At 42.7% G+C, this 27,397-nt stretch overlaps 1 protein-coding gene across 2 annotated transcripts in view; it reads left to right on the plus strand.

Annotated features, from left to right (window-relative positions):
* The window catches only part of ophn1 (oligophrenin 1), a 194,255-nt gene extending 167,338 nt beyond the window's left edge, over positions 1-26,917 (plus strand). For both annotated transcript variants that reach the window (XM_048544225.2, XM_048544226.2), the window contains exons 23-25: positions 17,035-17,095; positions 19,147-19,217; positions 24,832-26,917. In XM_048544225.2, the coding sequence (XP_048400182.1) occupies positions 17,035-17,095; positions 19,147-19,182 (97 nt within the window). In that variant the 3' untranslated portion in view covers positions 19,183-19,217; positions 24,832-26,917. The remainder of the gene's footprint in view (positions 1-17,034; positions 17,096-19,146; positions 19,218-24,831) is intronic.
* Positions 26,918-27,397: the final 480 nt, after the last annotated feature.

Consider the following 27,397-nt stretch of genomic DNA (forward strand, 5'->3'; position numbering starts at 1 on the left):
AGTTAATGGAGCTCAAATATCTAAGCCTCAGGGCATCACCCCGTGTTTTGCAGGAGTATCCCTAGCCTCACCGACGACCCCTCCATCACAAGGTCAGAGTGGAATCACAGATGATCACACAATGCTCAGCACCATTTGCAACTCCTCAGATACTGAAGCAGTCCAGAAATGAATTCCGCAAATCCAGGACAACATTTTAAGGTTTGAGCTGTGGCCTGGGTTTCTCCGGGTGCCTCTGATGGATGTACAGTCAGTGGCAGTCAGTATTGCTGCTTGTAATGTACAGCTGACAGCCTATCGCTAATCGGCAAATCTTTTGAGAGGCAGGAATCCTGCCCCTGACGTGGTTGATCTCAGGGCCAGATTGCTGTTGACTAATTAAAGCACTTAGTGTAGCTTGCCCTCCCATAAGAAGGGGATATGGGACTCTTTCCAGCTGGTGTGATCCCAACAGTCTGCTTTAAATACATGCCTGATCATCAGCGAGCAGGACAATTGATGTCACCCTTCTGAAGAAGGATCTCTGGACCCGAAATGTTAACTCTGCTTTCTCTCCACAGATGCTGCCAAACTTGCTGAGGTTTTCCGGTAATTTTGTTTTTGTTCCCTCTTAGCTAATGACTGGGAGATGGTAAATTGCCAGAATAATGTATCCTGCTTTATCTGGATAGGACATATCTGGGAAATTTTCCACATTGCCATATGGATGCCAGTGTTGTCGCTGCTCTGGACTGGCTTGGTTGTGGACAAGACTTTAGGAATACAGCTAGGCAGGGCCAGTTGTAATGTCCAGTTCCTACAGCTGTCTCTAGATATACACGTGGAGTACATTGAAATGGCTGAAGACCAACATCTCTGCCTCATGAGAAACCCATCAAAGTATTAAAAGATAGAACAAGATGTTCCTGACATTAAGATGGGCCTTGCTAGAATTCACTCAATTCTGTCACAAATCCCTTAGAGTCTGATTTCCACCTCGGCACTTCTGACTGATGTTGTTTGCGAATCCCCAGTCTCATTTTTGCTGGGTTCCCTAATTTTTATTGATTATGGGTGGTTGTTAGGCCTAATCCTCCAGTTAGTTGTTTAACTGACTAACACCACTCATGACCAGATATGGCAAGGCAGCAGAGTTTTGAGTTTATCCATTGGCTGTGGGCTTGCTCAGCCCTAACACATGCTGCTTCAGCTGCTTAGAATGTGTAATCCTGTGTAGTAGCTTCACTAGGCTGACACCTCATCTTCAGGTCCACCCAGTGCTGCTGCTGGGTATGCTCTTCTGCACTCCTCATTGAAATAGGAGAGGTCCCTTGCCTTATTGTTATTTGGATATGCTGAGCCATGAGGTTATAGATCGTGGTTGAATACAATTCTTCTGGTGATGACTCATGGTGCCTCGTAGCTGCTCAGTTTGAGCTATTAGATCAGTCCTGAATCATTGTTAATGCTTTGTACATCATGTAATTGTGATCTTGAATGAGACAAAGGGAGCTTTCCATTGACTTTCAAAAGCACCACCGTTGGTGAGTATCTCATCGTCAGTTCTGGAGGTCTCCACTGTGTCGACCCTTATATTAACAGCTATATCAGCAGGGTAACAGCAAGAGGAAAACAAAAGCGTTATGAGTGGATCACTTCATGGTCACTAAAAGCCATTTCACCATCTCTGAAGTCAGCAGTAAGAATTCTGTCCATTCTCTTGTTTGGGTGCACACAACCTCAGCTTACCCAACCAGGACTGACCCTCCTGCACTATAGTCCCAAAGAACATCTTCACTGGTGCTGCAGTGTGTATTATCACTGTGATGCACCATAATAACTGGCCAAGTTTACTGTTGCAGCCTATTCCTGACACTCTGACCTCTATATAAGGAGAAGGATATACTCAGAAAGGCTACAGTAACATTATTACTTTGGCTCCTCCCTCTTCTCCTAGGTAATGAGGGTTACAGCTCTGAGCTGAGAAGGAAATAAATAATGTAAATCATTTGTTTTTGTGACTAGAACAAATGCTGTCATTCCTTCATCACTGCCGGGTCCAAATTATAGAAATTGTTGCCACCACCATCATGTGATTTTCTGTGCCAGGGATTACAGCGGTTCAAAAGAGATGACTTATTGTCAAATCATGGGAAATATGGATGGAGGGGAGAAAACATTGTGTCTTATTTTAGCAAGCTAGCAAACAACAGTAGCTTGAGATGGAATCGTACAGGGAGGGTTCTGAGTCATGTGGCATTGGTGAGATTTGTGACAGAATTGAGTGAATTCTAGCAAGGCCCATCTCAATGTCAGGAGCATCTTGTTCTATCTTTTAATACTTCTGATGGGTTTCTCATGAGGCAATGGCGTGGTGCCAGTTAAGAGGGTTACTTTTCATTAATTGGCTTATTATTGACCATGGTAGGTTGGTCAACTCACTTGGCTGGATGGCACCAACAGCTTGGATTAGATTCCCATACTGGATGAAGATCCCACCTTTTCCACCTCGCTCCTAATCTGAGGTGTGTTAACCCTTGGGTTAAACTCCCCACCAGTCATCTCTGTGAGAGAGCAGTCCTCTGGGACTATGGCAACTTGCCTTCTCAATTTTCAACTTTCTATCCTAACAAATGGCCCAAACGAGCTGGATGTCTCGCAATCTCTGCATGGAAGTCAGAGCAAGTAAAAGGTGACTTTAGCTCAGCAGTTGTTCAAATGCACTTCTCAGACACCAACAGATCAGACACTCTCCATGGGCACCAGCACATACATCCCATGTGCACAGACATTGGATGTTGTCAGTGCAGACCATTGTCTGTGGGCTTGTTCAGCCCTGACACATGCTGCTTCAGCTGTTTTAGAATGCGTGTAATCCTGTGTAGTAACTTCACCAGGTTGATACCTCATCATCAGGTCCCCACCTCCTCTAGTGCTGTTCCTGGCATGTCCTCCTGCACTCCTCATTGAGCCAGGGGGATCAACAAGGTTGCTTGGCCAAAGGTCCTGTTCCTGTGTTCCTTGTCCTTTGTCAGTATCAGATGTGTGCCTGCCTCTAAGAACCCTCATGGCTCATCCCTGAGCCACTTTCAGTCTGTTTCTGCATTTCAATGCTGCACCTCGAGTTGTACCAGCTACTCTGTGTAATGCAGCTGCAAGGACACTGTGTGCTCAGGGACTCCCTCACCTAATGGACTGGATCAGGCTCCTCACTTGCTGTCATAGCACTCACCCACTCTGAGCCAGATGCTTGCATTGCCTTTTTTGTATTTTCATGCTGAAGCTGAGATGTCAGGTTTATAGTACTGTGGCATTACTGTGCACAAACACAAGCTGGGAAGTTACTCATGGTTGTCAGAAAGCCTCAGTCAAGTCAGGGAAAAAGCCTTCAGTCAGGGGGTTCCAGCTCAGTATGCCAAGGGTCACCTCCAATATCAGATCAGGGGGTTAAACATAGTCAGTTAGCTAAACAGGGGAGTCAGTCTCAGGATGTTGCCCCGATAAGGGATGAGGAGCTGAATGTCGGGTAGCCACCTTGTGCTTTTCTGCCCTATTTGGCGCTGTTTTCTTCCTAGAATAAGGCTGAGGCAGGTATTAAAAAGAGAGAGAGATGGGAGGTATAGCTATTGTTTTGTTAGTGGAGAGGTGTCCTAAAAGAGCAAGTGGACAGCACAGTGAGCATGCAGGGTTAGTGGTTTCTGGTCTTGAGGTTTGAGTGTCTGAGGGAAGATGTTGCTGGCAGTAGTGAGAGTGGTAGTGTATGTATACTGGCAGAGTGCAGGAAGTTATTGACCTCTCTACAATCTTCCAGACAGCTGAGGCTGTGTGAACCTGTGCGGTAACCTCAGGCCAGGCTGTTGTGGCTTCTACAGCTGGTCTCTGGGAGAAGATGACATTCCACCTCTGTATCATCTTGGTCAGTAGGACCTTCTGTATCCTGCTCCTAAAATGTGGAACTGCTTTTTATTAATCTTGTTTTCCACCGTCTGCCACATCCAGGGTAAACATCAGGATATTGGATGGACTGAGGAGTGGCAGATGGAGTCTATTTTAGATAAATATGAGGTGTCCCTTTTTGGAAAGGCAGGACTTGTACACTTAATGGGAAGTTGCTGGTGAGTGTTGCTGAACAGAGACCTTGGAGTGCAGATTCACAGTTCCCTGAAAGTAGAGTTGCAGGTAGACGGGATAGTGAAGAAGACGTTTAGGATGCTTGCCTTTATTGGTCAGTGCACCGAGCATAGGAGTTGTGAAGTTTTGTTAAGGCTGTACATGATAGCGAGTTTTGAGAAGATTTGTAGCTCAGGTTGAGGTTCTGGATGTGAGTTTGTTCGCTGAGCTGGAAGGTTAGTTTTCAGACGTTTCGTCACCATTCTAGGTAACATCATCAGTGAGCCTCCGACGAAGCGCTGGTGTTATGTCCCGCTTTCTATTTATCTGGTTAGGTTTCCTTAGGTAACCAGATAAATAGAAAGCGGGACATAACACCAGCGCTTTGTCGAAGGCTCACTGATGATGTTACCTAGAATGGTGACGAAACGTCTAAAAACTAACCTTCCAGCTCAGCGAGCAAACTCACATCCAGAGCTGTACATGATATTGGTTAGGCCGTTTTTGGAATACTGCATTCAATTCTGGTCTCTCTGCTACAAGAAGGATTTTGTGAAATTTGCAAGGATTCAGGAAAGATTTACAAGGATATTGCCAGGGTTGGAGGGTTTGAGCTATAGGGAAAGGCCGAATAGGCTGGGGCTATCTTCCCTGGAGCATTTCAGGCTGAGGAGTGATCTTATAGAAGCTTATAAAATCATGAGGGACATAAGGTGAGTAGCCATGGCTTTTTCCTGAGCATAGGGGAATCCAAAAGTAGATGGCACAGGTTTAAGGTGAGAGGGAAAAGATTTAAAATGGACCTGGGGGCAACTTTTTCATGCAGAGCGTGGTGTGTGAAATGAAATGAGCTGCCAGAGGAAATGGTGGAGGCTGGTCTGATTGCAACAATCAAAAGAAATTTATTGGGTACAATACGAGAAAGGGTTGGAGGGATATGGGCCAAATGCTGCCAAAGGGACTAGATTTATCTAGGATATCTGGTTGATATGGACTAGTTGGACAGAAGGGCACTGTTCAGCTCTATGTCTCTGTGTGGACACCTGCAGACTAACAGTGCTTGTTGAGGTGTGCATCACAGTTTTAAAGATGGTGTGGGGTGCAAGAAATGCTGGGGGTTCTGGAGTCTCCATTTAGTTGTTCCAGGAACAGTGTTTGGCAGGATGAGCCTGGAACTGGATGTGAGAGATACCAATAGGGTGGGGTAGGTGATTAATGAGAAGAGTTTGGTAAGATCCTGTAAGAAAACTTGCTATGCCTTGTGGTGAACATCCCTCCCCAAAGAAAGTCGCACTTTGCCAAAGTAATGTTAGACTTGGTAAAGATGTGTGGAATTTGTGGTGAAAGAATTCATGAAGCTGTCATAAAAGGGAGGATCTTGTTAAATGTTTAGAGTTGTGAATTAATTAGGAGGCAGTTAGATGTAATATCACCATCTGATCATTATTTTTAAAGAAATTAATGAGGTATTGCACACATTCACTTTAGCTAATGCAAGTTCAATCTTGAACTGTTGATGCACGAAGAAGCAAACTAGAGTTCAGCATGCCTTTGATCAGGGCTGATGGCTAGCAAGAGTTGGTAGGGCCTAGCCTTTAGTGGCTTGATGCACAAGAAGAAACTTGGAAGACAGAAAAAGAACTTTCTGTCAAAAGGACAGAACCAGAGACCAATGTCCAGTCAACTAGGGTTGTAAATTGGCAGATCAATGTGGATAGGCTGAAAACTTCTTCCTGAACTACGTAAAACTTGTGAAATCATATTTGTACTTCAAGTGTATATCAGGAATAGTAAGCTTTTACGAAAGGAATGTATTGCTGAAGATGGAGATGAAAAATTTGAAAATTCTGGAGAAACTCAGCGAGTCTGGCAGCATTTGTAGAGAGAGAAGCAGAGTTAAAGTTTCAAGCCCAATATGCTTTTTCTTTGTTACGTTTTTGGATTTTCTCTCTCAATTCAATTTATAAATTGTAATTGACTTAGGGTCTTATAATTAATGGGAGCGCCAAAATCATTGGTGGAAGAACTAAAGTTGAGGATACTCAGGAGTCCAGAATTGGATGATTGAAAACATTCTGCAGGTTTATGGGTTAAAGAGATTGAAGAAATGATTGGGGTGTGACCATATTGGCATTTGAACACAGTATTTTCAAGGCTTATTTGAACAGGTGCTGATATGAGTTTGCAAGCACAGAAGTGATAGAGAAAGAAATGCTTAAATTGTCAAGACACTTGAACTGCAGAATTTTCAATGACTTCATGTATACAGAGAGTACAACATCGACACCAGTCATGAGTACATAGGCTTGTTTCACATTCAATTATCAAGGTTGTGCACAGACTAGATTTAACATAGACTTTAGCTAGGGAAGGAGGTGGAGTTAGTAAGTAGGGTTTGGTGTGTGGAGCAAAGATTGAAAACAATAGTTTTGTTCTTTCAATATTTAGTTGCGGAAAACTTCTGATCATCCTGTTTCAGATATGTTAGATTAGCAGCTCAATGGTTATCAGCAGGAGAGGAGTTGAAAGATGACACAGGGAACTGGGTGTCATCAGTGTCGATACAGAAACCAGTGCTACGATTTTGCATGATATCACTTAGGACTTGATGTTATTTAGGGCATATGGGCCAAAGTCAGGCAGAAGGGATCAATTCAGTTTGGCCTCATGTTTGACACACAATGGTGGGCTGAATGGCCTGCTCCTTGTGCGGTATAGTTCTATGTCTAATGTTCTGTGTAAGAGGAAAAAAAGAGGACACCAAGCATTGATCACTGGGGATGCCAGAGATCATGGTGTGGAAGAAGGAAGAGAAAGCATTGAAACTGATTCTGTAACTTTGGTTAAGTAGATAACAATGGAGCTATGTGAGTGCAGTTTCATTCAGCTACATAACTTTAAGGAGGAATTGGAAGGGAACAGTAGTTAGCTGCGACAAAGGCTGTAGGCACGTTGAAAAAGATATGGAGGATAGTTTATCTTTGTCAGTCATATAGAATACTACATGTGACATTGAGAGTTCTTCTGTAACTGTGGCAAGACAAGAAAACAGCCTCTATCAGCACTGTGGAGATTCTATTTGGGCCATTGAGTCTGTACCAAACCTCTGAGCATCCCAACCCCCATCCTACCCCATAACCCTGCATTTACCATGACTAACCCACCTGGTCTGCACAACACTGGGGTATTTTGGATTGGTCGGTCCACCTAGCCTGCATGTCTTTGGGCTGGGGTGGGGGCTGCAGCAATGGTGGCTGGAGCGCCTGGTGGGGGCTTAGTGTGGATGCAGGGAAAGAGTGCATGTTCCACACATTCGCCAGGGGCGGGAGTCGAGCGTGGGTTGCTGGCTCTTTGAGGCAACAGTGTTAACCACTAAGCCACCCTAAAATAACAGCCTTGTATTTTGCATATATTATTAAAATAAGAACTGGTGGGTTTTCTTGACTGCATCTTGTGCCACTGCCAACACTTATAAAATCAAAAGCATTGTAGCACAGAAGTGTGCGATTTCGTTCATCATATTTGTTCAGTTGTTTTTGTCTTTGATTCTGCCAGTGGTATTTCCTTGGTTTCAGTGATTTTGGTCACTCCATTAACCATCTGAACATCCTTCTTTTAATAAGATCTGATCTACAACGACCTATGTCCACTTGAGTGATAATTAAAAGTGTAATACGATTCACTGGGGTCCTGATCTATGTATTTCTGTTTTTCTCTGAAGATGAACTGTCATACACTTGACATAATAGATGTAGTATGGGTGGTTAAGTTGTTTTTGAAATACAGCAAACTTACAGAACATTAGTTAAGACTGGATTTATTTAATACAATTTGCTTACTGTTTAGACACAACGGAAAACAATTATTTAAAACATTAACAAAGTACTAGAGAAATTCAGCAGGTCAGCTGAATTCTACACAGGGAGGAACAGTTTATATTTCAAGTCATATTTCAACTCCTATTTTGAGTCCAATTTTTCATCATTGTTTAATTCACTAAACCATGAAGCCATTGAGGAGCTGATAGAAACAGTGGTAGTTGGCTGAACGTGATTATGTTGGCACCAAGCTCATGTATGCCATCCACAGAATATGGTAGTTTGGGGGATAAAGGGTGTGGGTGTGATCTGTTGGGAAGGGCACACCCTATGTCAATGCAGGAACTGTTCAAAGGGCAGCCATGATCTGTGGCCTTGGAGCTTTCTCAAAAAATGCCCCTACAGTTCAACATCTCCAGCCTCTGACTTTCCATTGCTTCTGCACAAAAGTTGTTGCAAAGTCTACGGAGAAGGTTCCTGTGCTATTGCTCGATCGTTCTGTGGAATCAACAGGTTCAACTGAGGTCTGAGGTGGCACAGTCCACCTCCAGTTCTTGACATTGAAGGTGGGCCACAAGGATGATTCCCAGGCTGCATTTATTTCTTGCTTTGTCTTGCAGGGAACCGTTCTAAATGCCCTTCAGCTCAGGGAATGAGATATTTAGAGTCACTTTTAAAGATTCCTCCTCTACACTTCAGCTATGTGCTTTATTTTAAATTTTACATCCAGTACCTTCATTTTCTGAATTCCTTGCCCCAAGGCACTGGCACTCGATGTCAGATCAGAAAAGTTTTATAAAGAAAAATACATCTGCAATATCAATCCAATTCCTGTGACTCTGTCTCCCAGACACTTGCAGGACTCTTGCACTTGGGTCATGGAATCCACAAATCAGTTTCCAGCTTTCGCTAATGATGGAACAGTGTTGTTACTGATGACACAAGAGACAGGGATTTCATTTGATTAAAAACTGCATTTAAATTGGATAGAAACAGGTAAGTAAACAGACTGATGAGCTTCCCACTGCCAATTAGTGGTTTCTCAGTTTTACTTTGATCCTGCCATTCATGTATTTCACAATTTTCCACATACTGGGCATTTGACATACAACTGTTGTGTAGTTTTCCATGTCCATCCAGTTCAGCATGTTCCACAAAGTCCAACACTGAGTTTGTGATTTGGGTAGAAAGCATAGCAACAGACAGGAGCCATAATAGCTATTGAATGTATCGCACAGAAGCAGGCCATTCAATCCAACTAGTTGACACATAATATTTTTCACTTTAGCTTCCTTTCAACCTTCTTCTAAAATTATCAGCGTAACCTTATATTCTTTTCTCCCTCACGTTCAGCTAACTTCCTCTTAAATGCATCAGTGCCAGGTGGTCATGTATGTAACAGTTTATTATGTAGCTCACAAATTTACTCCTGAATCCCTGTTTCATGTATTAGTGATAATCTTACAGCTTCCTGGTTTTCCACAAGTTATTGCAAAGATGCTGGACTTCGTTGGAGAACTTAACTTTTTTTGAAGGATTGTGCAAAATGGATATATTTCAAGTTTTGTAAACATACTAGAAGTGATTTTCTTGAAAAGGAGGTAACTGAAAGTTCACTACAGACATTTGGAATTTTAATAAGTGGTAACTGTTTGCTTTGTTTTCCGCTGCCTTCGCCTCCACGCTTACTTCTTTAACTGGGAGCCCAACCCTCCCACCACTGACCCCTTCACCCGCCTCCAACACAAGTCATTCTCCTGGACACCACCCCTGGGCCTCCTACCCTCCCTCGACCTCTTCTTCATCTCCTACTGCCGTTGAGACATCAACCGCCTCAACCTCTCCATCCGTCTCACCCACTCCAACCTCTCCCCTGCAGAACGGGCAGCCCTCCGCTCCAACCCCAACCTCACTATCGGAGGTGCAGTGCTAGTATGGCGCAATGACCCAAATGCCAACTCTCCGACACCACCTCCTACCGCCCCCTTGATCATGACCCCACCCCCGAGCACCAAACCATCATCTCCAATACCATCCATGACCTCATCACCTCAGGGGACCTCCCACCCACAGCCTCCAACCTCATTGTTCCCTAACCCCGCACGGCCCGCTTCTGCCTCCTTCCCAAAATCCACAAACCCGCCTGCCCTGGTCGATCTATTGTCTCAGCCTGTTCCTGCCCCACCGAACTCATCTCCACCTAGCTGGACTCCATTTTCTCCCCCTTGGAACAGAAACTCCCCACCTATGTCCGTGACACCCCCCCCGCGCCCTCCACCTCCTCCAGAACTTCCAATTCCCTGGCCCCCAACACCTCATTTTCACCATGGACGTCCAGTCCCTATACACCTGCATTCCTCATGCAGATGGCCTCAAGGCCCTCCGCTTCTTCCTGTCCTGCAGGCCTGACCAGTCACCCTCCACCGACACCCTTATCCGCCTAGCTGAACTCATCCTCACCCTCAACAACTTCTCTTTCGCTTCCTCCCACTTCCCACAGACAAAAGGGGTGGCCATGGGTACCCGCATGGGCCCAACCTCTCTGTAGGTTACGTGGAACAGTCCCTCTTCCGCACCTACACAGGCGCCAAACCCCACCTCTTTCTCCGTTATATTGATGACTGTATCGGCGGCGCCTCTTGCTCCCAAGAGGAGCTTGAACAGTTCATTCACTTCACCTACACCTTCCACCCCAACCTCAAATTCACCTGGGCCATCTCCAACTCATCCCTCACCTTCCTGGACTTCTCAGTCTCCATCTCGGGTAACCAGCTAGAAACTGATGTCCATTTCAAGCCCACCAACTCCCACAGCTACCTAGAATACACCTCCTCCCACCCACCCTCCTGCAAGAATTCCATCCCCTATTCCCAATTCCTTCGCCTCCGCCGCATCTGCTCCCAGAATAAGGCATTCCACTCCCGCACATCCCAGATGTCCATGTTCTTCAAGGACCGCAACATCCCCCCGCAGTGGTCGAGAACGCCCTTGACAACGTCTCCTGCATTTCCCATAACACATCCCTCACACCCTGCCCCCGCAACAACTGCCCTAAGAGGATCCCCCTCGTCCTCACCCAACACCCCACCAACCTCCAGATACAACGCATCATCCTCCGACATTTCCGCCATCTACAATCCGACCGCACCACCCAAGACATTTTTTCATCCCCACCCTTGTCTGCCTTCCGGAGAGACCACTCTCTCCGTGACTCCCTTGTCCACTCCATACTCCCCTCCAACCCCACCACACCCGGCACCTTTCCCTGCAACTGCAGGAAATGCTACACTTGCCCCCCACACCTCCTCCCTCACCCCCATCCCAGGCTCCAAGATGACTTTCCATATTAAGCAGATGTTCACCTGCACATCTGCCAATGTGGTATACTGTATCCACTGTACCCGGTGTGGCTTCCTTCACATTGGGGAAACCAAGCGGAGGCTTGGAGATCGCTTACAGAACACCTCCGCTAGACTCGCAATAAACAACTGCACCTCCCAGTTGCGAACCGTTTTAACTCTCCCTCCCATTCCTTCGACGACATGTCCATCCTGGGCCTCCTGCAGTGCCACAATGATGCCACCCGTAGGTTGCAGGAACAGCAACTCATATTCCGCTTGGGAACCCTGCGGCCCAATGGCATCAATGTGGACTTCACCAGCTTCAAAATCTCCCCTTCCCCCACTGCATCCCAAAACCAGCCCAGCTCGTCCCCTCCCCCCACTGCATCCCAAATCTAGCTCAGCTTGTCCCCGCCTCCCTAACCTGTTCTTCCTCTCACCCATCCCTTCCTCCCACCTCAAGCCGCACCTCCATTTCCTACCTACTAACCTCATCCCACCTCCTTGACCTGTCCGTCTTCCCTGGACTGACCTATCCCCTCCCTACCTCCCCACCTATACTCTCCTCTCCACCTATCTTCTTTTCTCTGCATCTTCGGTCCGCCTCCCCCTCCCTATTTATTCCAGAACCCTCTCCCCATCCTCCTCTCTGATGAAGGGTCTAGGCCTGAAACGTCAGCTTTTGTGCTCCTGAAATGCTGCTTGGCCTGCTGTGTTCATCCAGCTCCATACTTTGTTATCTTGCTTTGTTGGTTGGTTCACTGATCTCGTTCATTGTTCTGCAGAGGTTTCATTACCCTGCTGGGTAACATCATTAGTGCAACCTCTGATGAAGCGCTGTTGTGTTTTCCCACCTGTAATTTAAACTCTGGTGTCCGTTGAGCTGGATTACCTCTGGTTTTTCTTCACAATGGAATGTTTCTGAGGTCTAGCTCTGTGTTTATTAGTAGCTTTCTTTAGTGGAGTATGAGACTTCCAGGTATTCCCGAGCTTGTCTCTGCTTTGCCTGTCCTATGATCCTGATGTTGTCCAATTCGAATCGGTGATTTTCTCTATCCATGTGGATGGAGATGAGTGAGTATTGGTCGTGTCTTTTTGTTGTCAGTTGATGTTCATGTACCCTTTGGGGTTAATTTCCTTCCTGTTTGACCAATGTAATGTTTGTTGCAGTCTTTGCAGGGAATCTTGTATATAACATTGGTCCTATCCATAGTGGGTAGTGAATCTTTGGTCTGGGTGAGCAGTTGGAATAGGGTTGATGGTCCTGCATTCCACTATGACGTCCAGGAATGGGAGCCATTTGTTCTTATCCTCTTCTCTCATGAATCTGATCCCAGTGAGGGTGTTGTTTATTAGTTCATGTGTCTCCTCTACTTTGGTCCGTTTAATGATGATGAAAGTGTCATCCACATTGTGTATCCATAGTTTTGGTTGCTACGTGGACAACCCCTTAGTCATTATTAACTGTTACCTTGCATCAGGAACACATCTGAACTGACTACAAGACTCCCATAACCACTGGGCATCAGAGTAGCACACAAACCCACATCAACCCTATGCCAACTGCTCACTGGACCAAAGATCCACCATAGACAGGACCAATGTTTTATATACAAGATTCCCTGCAAGGACTATGACAAACAGGAAGAAAGTTAACCACAAGGGTACATGAACATCAACTAGCAATGAAATGACATGACCACTACTCAGTCATCTCCATCCACATGGATAAGGAAAACCACCAGTTCGATTGGGACAACATCAGGATCCTCAGACAGGCAAAGCAGAGACAAGCACAGGAATTCCTAGAAGCCTGGTACTCCACTAAGAAAGCCATCAATAACCACATAGAGCTAGGCGCCATATACATTCCATTGTGAAGAAAAACTGGAAGTGAGGTAATCCAGCTCAGTGGACACCAGAGTTTAAATTACAGGTGGGAAAACTCTACAGCACTTCAAGGGAGGCTGCACAGATGATGTTACCTCGCAGGCTAATGAAATGTCTGTGGAATAATGAACCAGCTTGGCGAGTCAACCAACCACAACATCCACGATCTGAACTGCAAATCTACTCTACTCTAAAACCTTAGAAACTGTTTACTTTGCTATGGGCCACTCCAGAGAGTGTTTTGAACAGCGACTGGCTTGGAGATGATCTTGGTTTATCTAATCTGTTTGGAGGAAAGCCTGTCAAGAATAAGTATCCCGGCTAAGCACTTCCATTTCTGAAAATAAAATCGACTTGTTCAGTTCAGGGTGAAACCTATTTCATCTCTTTTAAAGTGTAATTGGAGGACCATGAGAAAGCTGTGTCTGCAAGACCGAGTCACCATGTGTGATTAGTGTCTGACGCATGTACCAGATTGTGAGATTTTCGAACATTCAATGCTTTATCTATTTGATTTTGTCATTTATATAAATGATCTGGATGTGAATATAAGAGGAATGGTTAGTCAGTTTGCAGATGATACCAAGATTGGTGGTGTAGTGACAATGAAAAAGGTTACCTCAAAGTATAATGGGACCTTGATAAGATGTGCTGATGGCTGACGAGTGGCAGATGGAGTTTAATTTAAATAAATGTAAGCTGTTGAATTTTGTTAAGGCATATATGGGCAGGACTTATATACGTAATGGTAGGATCTTAGGGAGTAATGCCAAACAAAGAGACCTTGGGGAGCAGGCTCATTGTTCTTTGAAAGTGGAGTTGCAGATAGACAGGCCAGTGACGAAGACGTTTGATACAGTTGTCTTTATTGGTCAGTGCACTGAGGGTAGAAGTTGGGAGGTCATGTTGCAGCTGTACGTGAAAATGGTTAAGCCGCTTTTGGTATCTTGCATTCAATTCTGGTCTCCTTGCTCTAGGAAAGATGTTGTGAAACTTGAAAGGGTTCAGTAAAGATTTACAAGGATGTTGCTGGGGTTGGAGCGTTTGAGCAATAGGGAGAGGCTGAATAGGTTTGATATTTTCTCATAGAGCTTTGGAGGCTGAGGGATGACCTTGGAGGTTTATAAAATAATGAGGGGCATGGACAGGGTGAATAGCCAAGGTCTTTCCTGAAGGTATGGGAGCTCAAAATTAGAGGGCATAGGTTTAAGGTGTGAGGGAAAAGATTTAAAAGGAAATTAAGGGGGAATGTTTTTATTCAGAGGGTGGTGTGTACATGGAATGTGCTGTCATGGAAATGGTGAAGGCTGGTACAATTACAACATTTAAAAGGCATCTGGATGAGTACATGAATAGGAAGGGTTTAAAAGGATATGAGCCAAATGTTGGCAAATGGGACAGATTAATTTAGATTATCTGGCTGGCATGAACAAGTTGGACCAAATGGTCTGAATTCTTGCTGTATATCTCTATGATTCAATGAATCTATGATTTCAAGAATAATTTATTAGCCCATTATCTTTTCAGAAAGTCAATCTCAGCAGTGAAATCTCTTTTCCATTTGAAGATTGTTTATAATTTTGTGTGTGTGGGCTATTTAGAGAGATAACATTTCTCTTAGTGACCTGTTTGTTAACCCATTATTGCTTTACAGAGTAGTTTGTATTTTAATAAAACAGTAATTGTTTATTAAGAAACTGGATTGATGGTTCTTATTGTTTAAAAACTAATATATAGAAGGTATTTAATTGGTCACTTTGATAATGTGGGACAAATATTTTAGTTGTGACCCATGAAGCGGTAACAATAAACCAACACTGCTCTCCTCCAACCTGAGTTATTAACAGTAGAAATCTTTTCTCTACACCTATCTTATCAAACACTTGCCTAGCCTTAATCAGGTAACTCCTCCATTTTCACTCTCTTTTCTAAATTTAGTGGCCCAGGCTCTTTCAGTCTTTGACTGGTATGCACCCAGTTCTTAGGCCAACAGTGACTATATTTTGAAAAATAAACTTTGAATCATATCTGATTTGATGAAGTTGGTCAGTTAAATTCGTCAGATTGCTTGCGCCTTGGCCTTAGTGATGAATGAATTTGGACCATGGTCCACTATGAACTTTGTGGAACATGTTGGGTTGGAGTGGGTGGGCATGGAGAACTGCTTAGGAGGTTGTATGTTAGATGCCCGGAAAGAGGAAAATTGTAAATGATTATGTCAATGGCAGGATGTTAATAAAACTGAAAAACCACTTGTTAGCTTTGGGAAGCTTATGGTCTGTTTAATTTTCAAAAAAAAGTCTGATTTGTTTTTGAGATATGGGCTGGCACTTATTGCTCTTCCCTAATTGCCCCTTGAACTGAATGGCTTGCAAGGGTCATTTCAGAGGGCAGTTGAGAGTCAACCACATTTGTTGTGGGGCTGGAGTCGCATGTAGACAGAACCAGGCAAGGATGATAAATTTCCTTCCTTAATTGGCATTAGTAAACCAGTTGGGGTTTTAAAACAATTGACAATGGTTACATGATTGCCATGAGAGTAGCTTTTAATTTAGATTTTCATTGATTCAAATTTTACCATCTGCCACGGTGGATTCAAATTCATGCCCAGAGAATTAATTCAGAGATAGTAGGAACTGCACATGCTGGAGAATCTGAGATAACAAGGTATACAGCTGGATGAACACAGCAGGCCAAGCAACATCAGAGGAGCAAGAAGGCTTACCATTCGGGCCTAGACCCTAACCTGAAACTTGAGCCTTCCTGCTCCTCTGCTGCTTGGCCTGCTGTGTTCATCCAGCTCTACACCTTGTTATCCCTGAAAATTAACGTCGATCTCTGAATTACTGGTCCTGTGACAATACTGCTGCCTTCCCTGTTTAATTCTTTATTTGCATCTAACTTAGATACAGTTCAATATGAATGAATATTACCTGTCCAATTCAATGAAACATGTGCCTCTCTTCAGTAACCACTCGGTGTCACCATCTGATGAAAGCTGTAAACTGATGTGTACATATAAAAACCTGAAAGAACTGCGGGTGCTGTAAATCAGGGACAAAATCAAAGATGCTGGAAAAGCGCAGCAGCATCTGTGAAGGTAAAAACAGAGTTACCGTTTCAGGTCCAGGGACCCTTCCTTAGAACTGATAGTGGCTGGGAAAATGTCAGTTTATATGCAGAAAAAAGGGAGGGGGATGGGATAGGGAGTAAATGATAGGAGAGAGCCTAAAGAGAGAGAGAAGAACAGTTGGACAGAGTTGATGATGATCAGGTTGGGAGGGTGAATAGTTGTTAAAGGTGTGTGTGGGGTAGGGGGCAGGGTCGTGGGACAGTTAAGGCCCTAAAATTATTGAACACGATTTTGAGTCCAGAGGGCTGCAGGGTCCCCAGTTGGAGTGTATGTATCCCTAATTTTCAAGCTAGCCTTTACAGTGAGGATATTGCAGAGCAAATACTTCAGCTTCCTGATATTGTGCAACTTTATGACATTATTCATTTTCCTCATGGCTTAAGTTTAAATAAATTTTGTCTGATAATCCATAGAGTTTTAGGATAGTCCCAGGTTTCAATTCTCAAGTTAGCTGATGTCAGCCAAGTAAAGATAGTCACTAAATCCTGGCCTATGAAAAGAAAGGGTTGTCTGACCTTTACCTCTTCAGAGCTAATTTGAGAGGGCACCTGCTGGATGATAAGTAGACTGCCAATGAGGCTCATGAAGAATAATATTTATGTAAGGTATCAGAAAGTGGTCAGCAACCGTGGAAACCAATTGCAGTATTTTTTAGCATGTTCAAAGATTGCTGTAAGAGGGAGATACACGAATAAATGATTATTTTCTGTGCTTATAATTCTGACTTTACATACCCCAAATACTTTTCTGTCACTCTCAACAGTGTGAATGCTTCTCCACCACGGTCTCCCTCTGTAGCACGCACAATTACTGCAAAAGATGAGGTAGGTCAAGATGTTTGTCTTGATGCTTCAGTGGTTAGGTAAAGGAGTTACCTCTGTGTGTTATCTGTATTCAGAATATACCTTGTTGTATAAATACCAGAACTGTTCATATGCAAAAAGTTATTTTAAAATATTTGAACATGTATATTTACTCCAGTTATTACCTGAAAAATCCATCTATCCTGAACATTTCTAGGATCTTATATATGTTATTCCATAAAAATGCATTGAGTTCATTTTCTTTGGGATTCAAGCATTGCACAAATGATATGTTAATTTTAAGCTCTGCTTGCCAGTTTTGGGATGCTTTTTTGTTATATCTAGATTATTTTCAACATTTATCAAGAAACGTTTAAAATTAATCCCATTTCCCATTGGTTACTGTGACCCAACAGAGGGCAGGGTCGAGGACACGTTTACAGACATTCAGTAAAGCAGCTCCAGTATTATCTCTAGAACTTTAGTAAAGTTGTTATTTGTGAAATGTTTCTTATGTTCAGCAGACAGTTCAGTTTTTCCTTCCGATATGTTTGCGGAGACTATAAAAGGTGAAACCCGCTCATTAACAGGAGTGGCAATTTCGAGATGCTAAATTCGAACTGTACTAGAAACGCATTGTACAAGAGTAAAGTGCACTGCTGTATATCTAATTTCCCTCTAATTTAATGATAACGACATAATGTTTGGACAGTATTTCAACATTAGACTTTACTCATTAAGATGTATTAGTCTAAGGGTTGGAGTCTGGGTTAGTATCATTTTCATGGCTAATCCCATAATCTGAATACAGCTAGTTCTGCTATAACACAACAGTTGTGTTCTTGCGTGACCTTGTCCTATAGAAAATCGCGTTATGGGAAAATCTTTATACCTGTACAGCAGAAAGTTTACATTATCCAAACAATGTCCATTATTCATCAACATGAATAGCCAATTCGTCTTAGCATGTTATAGCAGATCTAAGATAGCAAGAACTGCGGATGCTGGAGTCAGAGATGAAGTGTGGAGCTGGAGGAACACAGCAGGCTAGACAGCATCAGAGGAGCAGGAAAGCTGACATTTCAGGTTGGGACTCGTCTGTAGTGCACAGAACCCCAATTAATATTTATTCCAATAGTACATGCTTCCTTGGTTACCTTATTTAAGAAAGAATGTAAATGCATTGAAGACAGTTGAGATTTACTAGCTTGATAGCTGGAACAAGTGAGTTATGAGGCAAGATTTGATAGGCTGGGATTATTTTCACAAGCATTCAGAAGAGCGAGAGGTGATTTGATTTAAATTTAAAAGATCCAGAATGGTACTGACAAGGTGGATGTGAAAAAAGTTTCCTTCTGTGGGTGAATCTAGAACCGTGGTGCTCGGGTTTTTAAAGTTAGGAGTCAACTTCCTAAGCACAAGATGAGAGGAATTGTTTCTGAAGGTTATGTGACTGAAAGTTGTGTGAATAGTTATATGGAGAAAGTACAAAGTGAAATTCGAGGTTATGGTTGTATGTTATTTGTCCAATGGTCATTTCACTGGGTTATCCTGGTTATTGTGGAATGTTACATTAGATGCACGTGGACATTGGGCAAACACAGAGATCTATGATGGTTTGATAATTTAATGGAGGATGTGAAAACATCAGGTTTCCAGAGAACTGCACCACAGCTAAGGTTCAGACCCTTTGTAGATGAGTCAGGTAGAATCAAATGCTTGAAAGAAATGTGAAGCTGGAAGATGCTAAAGTTAATTGTTCATTTTCTTTTAAATCAATGAGCAGGTGCCACCAGCAAAAGTATACTGCAGCATGCCATGCAATCTTGGGGCAATATTGTAAATGTTAATTAAAGCAAAAAATCAAAATAGTGGCAAGATGGCCATTTTAAATTGAGGCTAATGATTTTGAATCTTGTAATGAGATTTTTTCACTGTGTATTTCAAATTTTTTTTTCTCGTGTAATATACAGAAAGATGTTCCAGTTTCATGATATGATTATAGGAATTCTGATAACTACTATGCCAAAGAGCTCAGTGTTAATTTACTGCACTTTCCTCCTCATTTTCAGAGCCCAAGCAACATGCACTCATTTAGTCGATCATAGTCCTGGTTTCTCACTACTGTAGAGACAGTCTTTTGGTAAGTTTTTCGTTCATTTCATTTGGTTCCTGTTAGTTCATAATAGAAGTGAGGTTAAGATTAATCTATTTTCTCTTTACTTTTACCTTTCATCTATTTCCTGCTAAAGCTGACAATTGAATAGTACAGAGCAAGGCTATTCAGTCTGTTTTGCCTGTGCAAACTCTTTGAAAAACAGTCCACTTAATTGTCCTCCCCTACTCCTGCCCTACCAAGCATGTTTTATTCTTTGCAAAGGATTTCAGCTCATAGTAACTCTTCACTTTCTCCTGCTCCTCGTGCCCATCTCCAAGTTGATCATTTATAGTTATAAACAGCACTCCCTCTTTTTTTTCTTTCTGCACAGACCTCTGAAGTCCATGATTGCATCAGAGACTTCCAGAACTGGAAGTCAGTGCTGTGATCCACATTGGCATGCAGATCGCTGCATATGAAACATTCGGGCGGCTGCATGGGCACACAGCTGTGCAGCTTAGAGGGAACGTTGATTCTAAGTAATGACAGTGAGTGGTTCATAACATCATAGTGGGCACACCTCTTTGTAAAACCCCTTCCTTTAGGGCCCAGTCTGAACATGAATAAATTGTAAACTTGCTAGGTCTGGTATATTGATTTTGTTTAGTTTAGGTTTTGTGCCCACCAGGGAACCCATCATTTGATTTAAGTGTAGTGTATGGATGCATAAGCCGTAAAATTTAGCAGCAGAAACAGGCCATTCAGCCCATTAAGTCTGCTTCACCTTTCAATGTGATCGTGGCTGATCTGATAATCCTCACCTTCACGTTTCAGCTTTTTCCACATAACCTTTGATACCCTGACAGTCCACTTCATAGAATCATTGAGGTACACAGCACAGAAACAGGCCCTTCGGCTCAATGTGTCCATGCTGACCAGGTTTCCATAAGACATAGGAGTGGAAGTAAGGCCATTTGACCCATTGAGTCCGCTCTGCCATTTAATCATGGCTAGGGGGCATTTCAACTCCACTTACCCGCACTCTCCCCGTAGCCCTTGATTCCTTGCGAGATTAAGAATTTTTCACTCTCTGCCTTGAAGACATTTAATGTCCCGGCCTTCACTGCGCTCCGTGGTAATGAATTCTACAGTTTCCGAAACTGAACAGAGGGATCTTGGTGTGCAGATACATAGATCCCTTAAAATGGCCACCCAAGTGGACAGGGTTGTTAAGAAAGCATATGGTGTTTTGGCTTTCATTAACAGGGGGATTGAGTTTAAGAGTCGTGAGATCTTGTTGCATCTCTATAAAACTTTGGTTAGACCGCACTTGGAATACTGCGTCCAGTTCTGGGCGCCCTATTATAGGAAAGATGTGGATGCTTTGGAGAGGGTTCAGAAGAGGTTTACCAGGATGCTGCCTGGACTGGAGGGCTTATCTTATGAAGAGAGGTTGACTGAGCTCGGTCTCTTTTCATTGGAGAAAAGGAGGAGGAGAGGGGACCTAATTGAGGTATACAAGATAATGAGAGGCATAGATAGAGTCGATAGCCAGAGACTATTTCCCAGGGCAGAAATGGCTAGCACGAGGGGTCATAGTTTTAAGCTGGTTGGTGGAAAGTATAGAGGGGATGTCAGAGGCAGGTTCTTTACGCAGAGAGTTGTGAGAGCATGGAATGCGTTGCCAGCAGCAGTTGTGGAAGCAAGGTCATTGGGGTCATTTAAGAGACTGCTGGACATGTATATGGTCACAGAAATTTGAGGGTGCATACATGAGGATCAATGGTCGGCACAACATCGTGGGCTGAAGGGCCTGTTCTGTGCTGTACTGTTCTATGTTCTATGTTCTATGTTCTATGAACTTGTCCCATTTGCCTGCATTTGGTCCATGTACCTGTCCAAATGGCTTCTAAATGTTGTAATTGTACTCACTTCTACCACCACTTTGAAAGCTAATTCCATGCATGTACCACCCTCTCTGTGGAAAATATTACCCCTCAGGTCCTTTTTGAATCTTTCCTCTCTCACCTTTAATCTTTGGCCTCTAGTTTTGGACATCCCTACCCTGGGGAAAAACCTTGGGTATTCTCCTTGTCTATGTCCCTCATGATTGTTTTCGAAGGTCAATTCTCAGCCTCCTATGCTTCGGGGATAAAAGTCCCAGCCTATCCAGCTTCTCCTTATAACTCAAACCTACCAGTTTTGGTAGTGTTCTTTTTTTTTGCACTCTTTCCAGTTTAATAACATCCTTCCTGGAACAGGGCAGCGGAATTGTCTGTAGTTCTCTAAATGTGGCCTCACCAATATCTTTTACAGCTGTAATACGACATCCTTCAACTCCTGCACTCAGTGCTCTGACCAATGAAGGCTCATGTGCTAAATGCTGCCTTCACCACCCTGCTTACCTGCGATGACATTTTCAAATACACCTGCGCCCCTAGGTGTCTCTGTTCAGAATCACTCCGCAGGGCCTTGTCATTAACTGTTTAAGTCCTGCCCTGATTTGTCTTGCCAAAATGCAACGACGAGATCTTGATCAGATGGGCCAAGGAGTGACAGGTGGTGTTTAATTTAGATAAATGTGAGGTGCTGCATTTTGGAAAGGCAAATCGGGGCAGGACTTATACGCTTAATTGTAAGGTCCTGAGGAATGTTGCTAAACAAAGAGACCTTGGGGTGCAGGTTCATAGTTTCTTAAAAGTGGAGTCGTAGGTAGATAGGATAGTAAAAATGGCATTTTGGTGTGCTTGCCTTTATTGGTCAGTGCATTGAGTATAGAAGTTGGGAAGTCACGTTAAGACTGTACAGGCCATTGATTAGGCCACTTTTGGAATACTGCATTCAGTTCTAGTCTCCCTGCTTTAAAGATGTTGTGAAACTTAAAAGGATTCAGAAAAGATTTACAAGGATGTTGCCAGGTGTTGGAGGATTTGAGCTAAAGGGAGAGGCTGAATAGGCTGGGGCTATTTTCCCTGGAGATTTGGAAGCTGAGGGGTGACCTCACAGAAGTTTATAAAGTCATTAGGGGCATGGATAGGGTAAATAGGCCAGGTCTTTTCTCTGAGTTGGGGGGAGTTCAAAACTAGACGGCATGGGTTTAAGGTGAGGGGGAAGGTTATAAAAGGGACATGAGGGGCAACCTTTTCATGTGGGTGGGTATGTGGAATGAGCTGCCAGATGAAGTGGTGGAGGCTGGTATGATTACCACAGTAAAAGGCATCTGGATGGGTAAATGAATAGGAAGGGTAAACGCTGACAAATGAGTGAGTTGGACAAAGCGTCTGTTTCCATGCTGTATATTTCTGACTCTATAACCCACATTTATTAGAATTAAACTCCATATGCTATTTCTAAGCCCAATATTGGCCTTTTAATACATCTAATATATATTGAAGCAGCTCCAAAAAATGCTGGAGCTGCAATCATAGGGCACATGTAAGTAATCATTTCAAGGCAAATTTAGTTCAATACATTAAACTGTGATGTCAGCAGTACAATACAGCATTATTCACATTGGCTTTCTCATCTATCCTGGAGGGTTGGGATTTTACACTTTCCATAACCCTGAAAGTCAAACAACAGCAAGATGTTGCTAACGAAACTAATTGGATTACCAGGAAATTGGCTAACATGATTAATATATTTGCAAATGGGGTTTCCTGTTGAAAACACTTTCAAACATGGAAGAGGCTATGTAACAGAATGCCACCCTTAAAAACGTGAGAGGTAAACTATGTGGGAAGGAATTCAGAATTTAAGGTAGCTGGCAGCTCTGCCATAAGTAATGGTATAGTTTGTGCTTGGGTGGTGTTGGAGAATCAATAAAAAAAACTCACATTAGAGGAGCAAACTGATTATGGAGTATGGTAGGAGCCACTCATGGAGACAGTGTGACATTGTGGTGATGCCAATGAACATATAATCTGTAGCATCTGTAACCTGGACTCGTATCATGTTGAAGGTGCAGGCTTTTGCTTTGGGAACATAAGATCAAGTTCAAATTCAAGTTTAAATTCAACCAATAAAATCTAGCTTGTCCCAGAAGTACTGACCATGGCACCTATCCTTAATTGTTATAAAAAACCATCTTGTTCACAAGTGCCCTTGATGGAAGGATACCTGCTGTCCTTAGTCGGTCTGGATGTGACCATTTGGCTGAACGCCATTTCTGAAGAAGGGTCTAGACCCAAAACATCAGCTTTCCTGCTCCTCTGATGCTGCTTGGCCTGCTGTGTTCATCCAGCTCTACACCTCGTTCTCACTGTTAGAGTTACGTTCTGTTTGGTGCACATGAAAGACAGGACTATGAATTGTTTGGAATGAGCAATAGCACTAATTTACTGAAAGGATTTAGCTAATATAAACCTCAAGTAGAATTGAGTCTTTCAGTGTAGTTATTAGAATTCCAGGCTTGCAGCTGAGTCTGGTTATTCACTTGCTAGTTTTGTAATATGACCCTAAAGTAAAAGGTTTGCTAGTGTCAGAACCAGCACAAAAATGCGATTGTGTTTCTTAAGTCTGGTATGCTGCCATTTTATTTACAGCAGGTTATTGAAAGTATGTGTTTCATATTCATCTCTGCTCACTATCCCTGTTCTTCTCCTTTTATGTATCTGTTCCGAAAGATGCCAAATGCCATACACTTCAACAAGGGGCAGCTGCCGCCTTGGCTCAGACTGGCTGAAATACTAGTGACCATTTGAGCTGTGGTGTTGGCAGTATATCTAAATGGAGTGTGTCAAGACTGAACTTGGTTTATTTCCTTGGCCTGGATCCTCCCTTCGGGTTTTCACAGATGATAGGAATTCACTGAATAATGTTCAGGACTGCAGGCACATTCAGTCCTATTCTCTCTCACCATCCCTTCCATGAATCCAAGGACATGAAGCAGCCTTCACTGTTACGTTGCCTCTCTACTCATGGTCAGCATGACTAGCCAAGAACTAATAACCAAAGTTACTGCAACTGTACAAGGTGCTGGTGAGACCACATCTGGAGTATTGTGAGTGGTTTTAGTCTCATTATTTCAGAAAAGATACAATTTCATTGGAGGCAGTTTGGAGAAGATTTACCTGGATGATCCCTGGTATGGATGATTTGTATTATCAACAACGGATAAATGATGCGAGACTACCACTCACTGGGGTTTGAAGAAAGTGAGGGTTGATTTCATTGAAACATATTGGATTCTTAAGGGTCTTAACAAGATAAATATTGACAGGATATTTCCCTTCATGAGAAAGTGTGGGTCAAGAGGCCATAGTTTCAGAATAAAGGGTTGTCAGTTTCTTGGATTGAGAGTCTTTGGAACTCCTCCGCACAGACAGCTGTGGGGGCAGAGTCCTTGTTTGTATTTGAAGCTGAGATATCTTCTTGATTAGTAGGGAATCTGGGTTTGTGGAAAAAAATGCAGCAAAGTGGACATAAGGAATATTGATTCAGATGTGATCAAATTGAATGATGGTACAGGTTTGAGAGGCCAAATGGCCTACTCCTGCTTATTCTACTCCCACTACCATAGTTAGCTGTGTGAGGTAGAAAGGTGCATGCTTTTCAGCTCAAAACAGATGCTTGCAAAAGATTTAAATGTCCAACGTGTGTTATTCATTTGTTATCTGAGCTGGACAATTGCTTTCACATGAATTTTTTTCTTTTGCAGAATTCATGAGAGGAAAGCCTGGCTGGTTTCAGGGAAGTTTGCTGCATCAGAACTGGAATGGATACTTCTGTGAACTAATTTGCACTTATCAAGATCTCATTAAGAGCACCAAAGATCCTCCAGATTATCCGAATGGATTCTGACAAGAGATTGTTCCATTCCGACAATGTCTGGGGCAGTGTATTAGATGACTGCTATGAGTCATCAGAGTGTTCTTGGGCTTTTTTTCTTGAATTTTTTCAATTGGTTCAGATGTGTTTTGTTATGTGCCTCTTCGGTGGAACGAAAAAGAAACTCTGCTTTGTGTGAGGGCAGCTACATATTTTAAAACTTTAAAATACTGCTGCAAATCCACAAAAGCTTTGTTAAATGTGCAATGTACTTTACAACAAAAGAACATGCAAAAATTAGGGACTAGCTTGTGGAAGATTTTGCTTGACTATCACTCTAAGTAGGTTAAATGTTTAAAAAGAAAAGGTGGCTGGACCCCCCAAGCATTTTAGAAACTGTGAATTGTGATTAAAAATGCAAAGTGTAAAAGGTTGATGGTACTATCAGTGAAAGTAGTTAATACTATAGCGAGGGCTGGATAGGTGATGAGAGATTATTTTTGAAACAAAGCTACGTTATTGTTTGGAGTACGTGAGGCAGTCAATGTTGCTCTGAAACATCAAAGTCACAAGTTTCTGGAGATATTTACTGTGATTTGCTGCCCTTGTTGTGAACTGGGACGTGGTGACATTTGAACCCTGCTTTTGGAAGCTGTTTCCCAACCCCCCTCGTTTTGATTGATAGAATGGTTTACACAACAGACAAAGCACACGAGAGGGACTAAATGCAGAAATAGACAAAAAACAAACTCAGCAAATAAATATATATGGTTAACCAGTCCATCCATTACAGATTAGTGGCAAATAGCATTAATCCCCAATCATTCACTTTTGTCTATTTTAAAGACTTCATTTCAAAAGGGTTGAAACTTTCCAATGAAATTGGGATTGAGAGAATATGGTACAAACACTGTACTTTCACCTCAATGTCTGGTTTGGTTCTAGTTCAGATTACTGTAATAAATGGTTTATATCACTAAGGGTTCCAGGAAAATGGAGTTAGGAGCCTCAACATTACTTGAATTAGTCTTTCATATTGACACCAACTAGCGATGCAGTCAAAACGGTCTGAAATGGCAATAATACACAGATGTAGTTGTAATCTTCTAAATCTGAAGAAGAGACACATTTGGGGGAGATCAAAAGAACTTCTTAATTGTGTAGCTATCTGCACCTTGTCCTACATCAGAGTGGTTACTGCAGCAAGAGGGCAAGAATAGGGAAGGTGTTCCATTCTCCACCCTGGCTAACACCCACCTGGCTTCATATAACGCACTGGTAAATGGTTTTTGAAAAGAAAATTTCAGAAGCAAGATTCCAATTGTTGAGTGTAATGAAAGGCAGCTGGTATACAGAGTTTCCTTGTGTAGAAATTGGTGGCATTTCAACAAACATACTGAGTGCAAATCACTGATTTCCAAGAGGTAGCTGGACTGTGAATCTTAGTTCATTTGTAATTTAAAGTATGATTAAATTATGTGGCACTTAACATTCCTGGTAAAATAGGAACACACGTTGCTCCTTTACTAATTTAAAATTCCAGATAAATCACTTACATTTAGCGTTCCATATTTGAAAATATGTTTTATTTTTGTGTAAATGAAGTCCCATGGGCTTGGTTCATGCTTCCAATTGAAGAAGGCAAGCCATTCCTGTTCAGTCATCAAACTACTGAGCTGAGAAGTGTGTGTGAACTGAAAATTGATCTTTGTTAAAACAGCACTGCAGATGCAGAATGAAATACTTAATGAGTAAAACTTCTTTTGGAAGGTGACATTTATATTCAAAGTAGACAGTCAGTGGCATCAAGGCAGATTGAAAGGCTGAGATTTGTGTGGCTTGAATCCAAAGGACTGAGTTACAAATATTTTTTTGAGGCTTGACATTTAAAAGCAGAATCTAAATTGATTCTGCAACATAGAACAGTTTGCAATATCAAGGTGTAGAGCTGGATGAACACAGCAGGCCAAGCAGTATCAGAGGAGCAAGAAAGCTCATGTTTTGAGTCCGATTTCTAAAGAAGGGTCCAGACCCGAAACGTCAGCTTTCCTGCTCCTCTGAGACTGCTGGGCCTGCTGTGTTCATCCAGCTCTACACCTTGATATCATCGAACGGTTAGTAATGCTTTTGTACATAGAGACACATGCAATGCTGTTAGAGTCACTAAACTGTACTCTGTGAAATGAAGTGGTTGTCCAGTTCTGAGAATGTCCCTGTTTTTCCTGTTATGAGGAGCGGTCCTAGTTGGCTGATCAAAAACATCGAGGCCCCTTTCGTTCACACCTGTTGTTGATTATTTAATTGCAATCACTTTTTCTGGGAGGGTGGATTATGAATTAATTTGTTAGCTGTGCTCAATTTAATTGCTGTTTTGTCTTCCAAAATGCACTTTGAATGTTGTAACAACCATTGTGACATGGGTGAAACAATTTTTTTTCCCCCCCGTTTGTTTTCAA

The sequence above is a fragment of the Stegostoma tigrinum genome, chromosome 15, assembly GCF_030684315.1.
Source record: "Stegostoma tigrinum isolate sSteTig4 chromosome 15, sSteTig4.hap1, whole genome shotgun sequence".
In the NCBI taxonomy this organism is placed as follows: domain Eukaryota; kingdom Metazoa; phylum Chordata; class Chondrichthyes; order Orectolobiformes; family Stegostomatidae; genus Stegostoma; species Stegostoma tigrinum.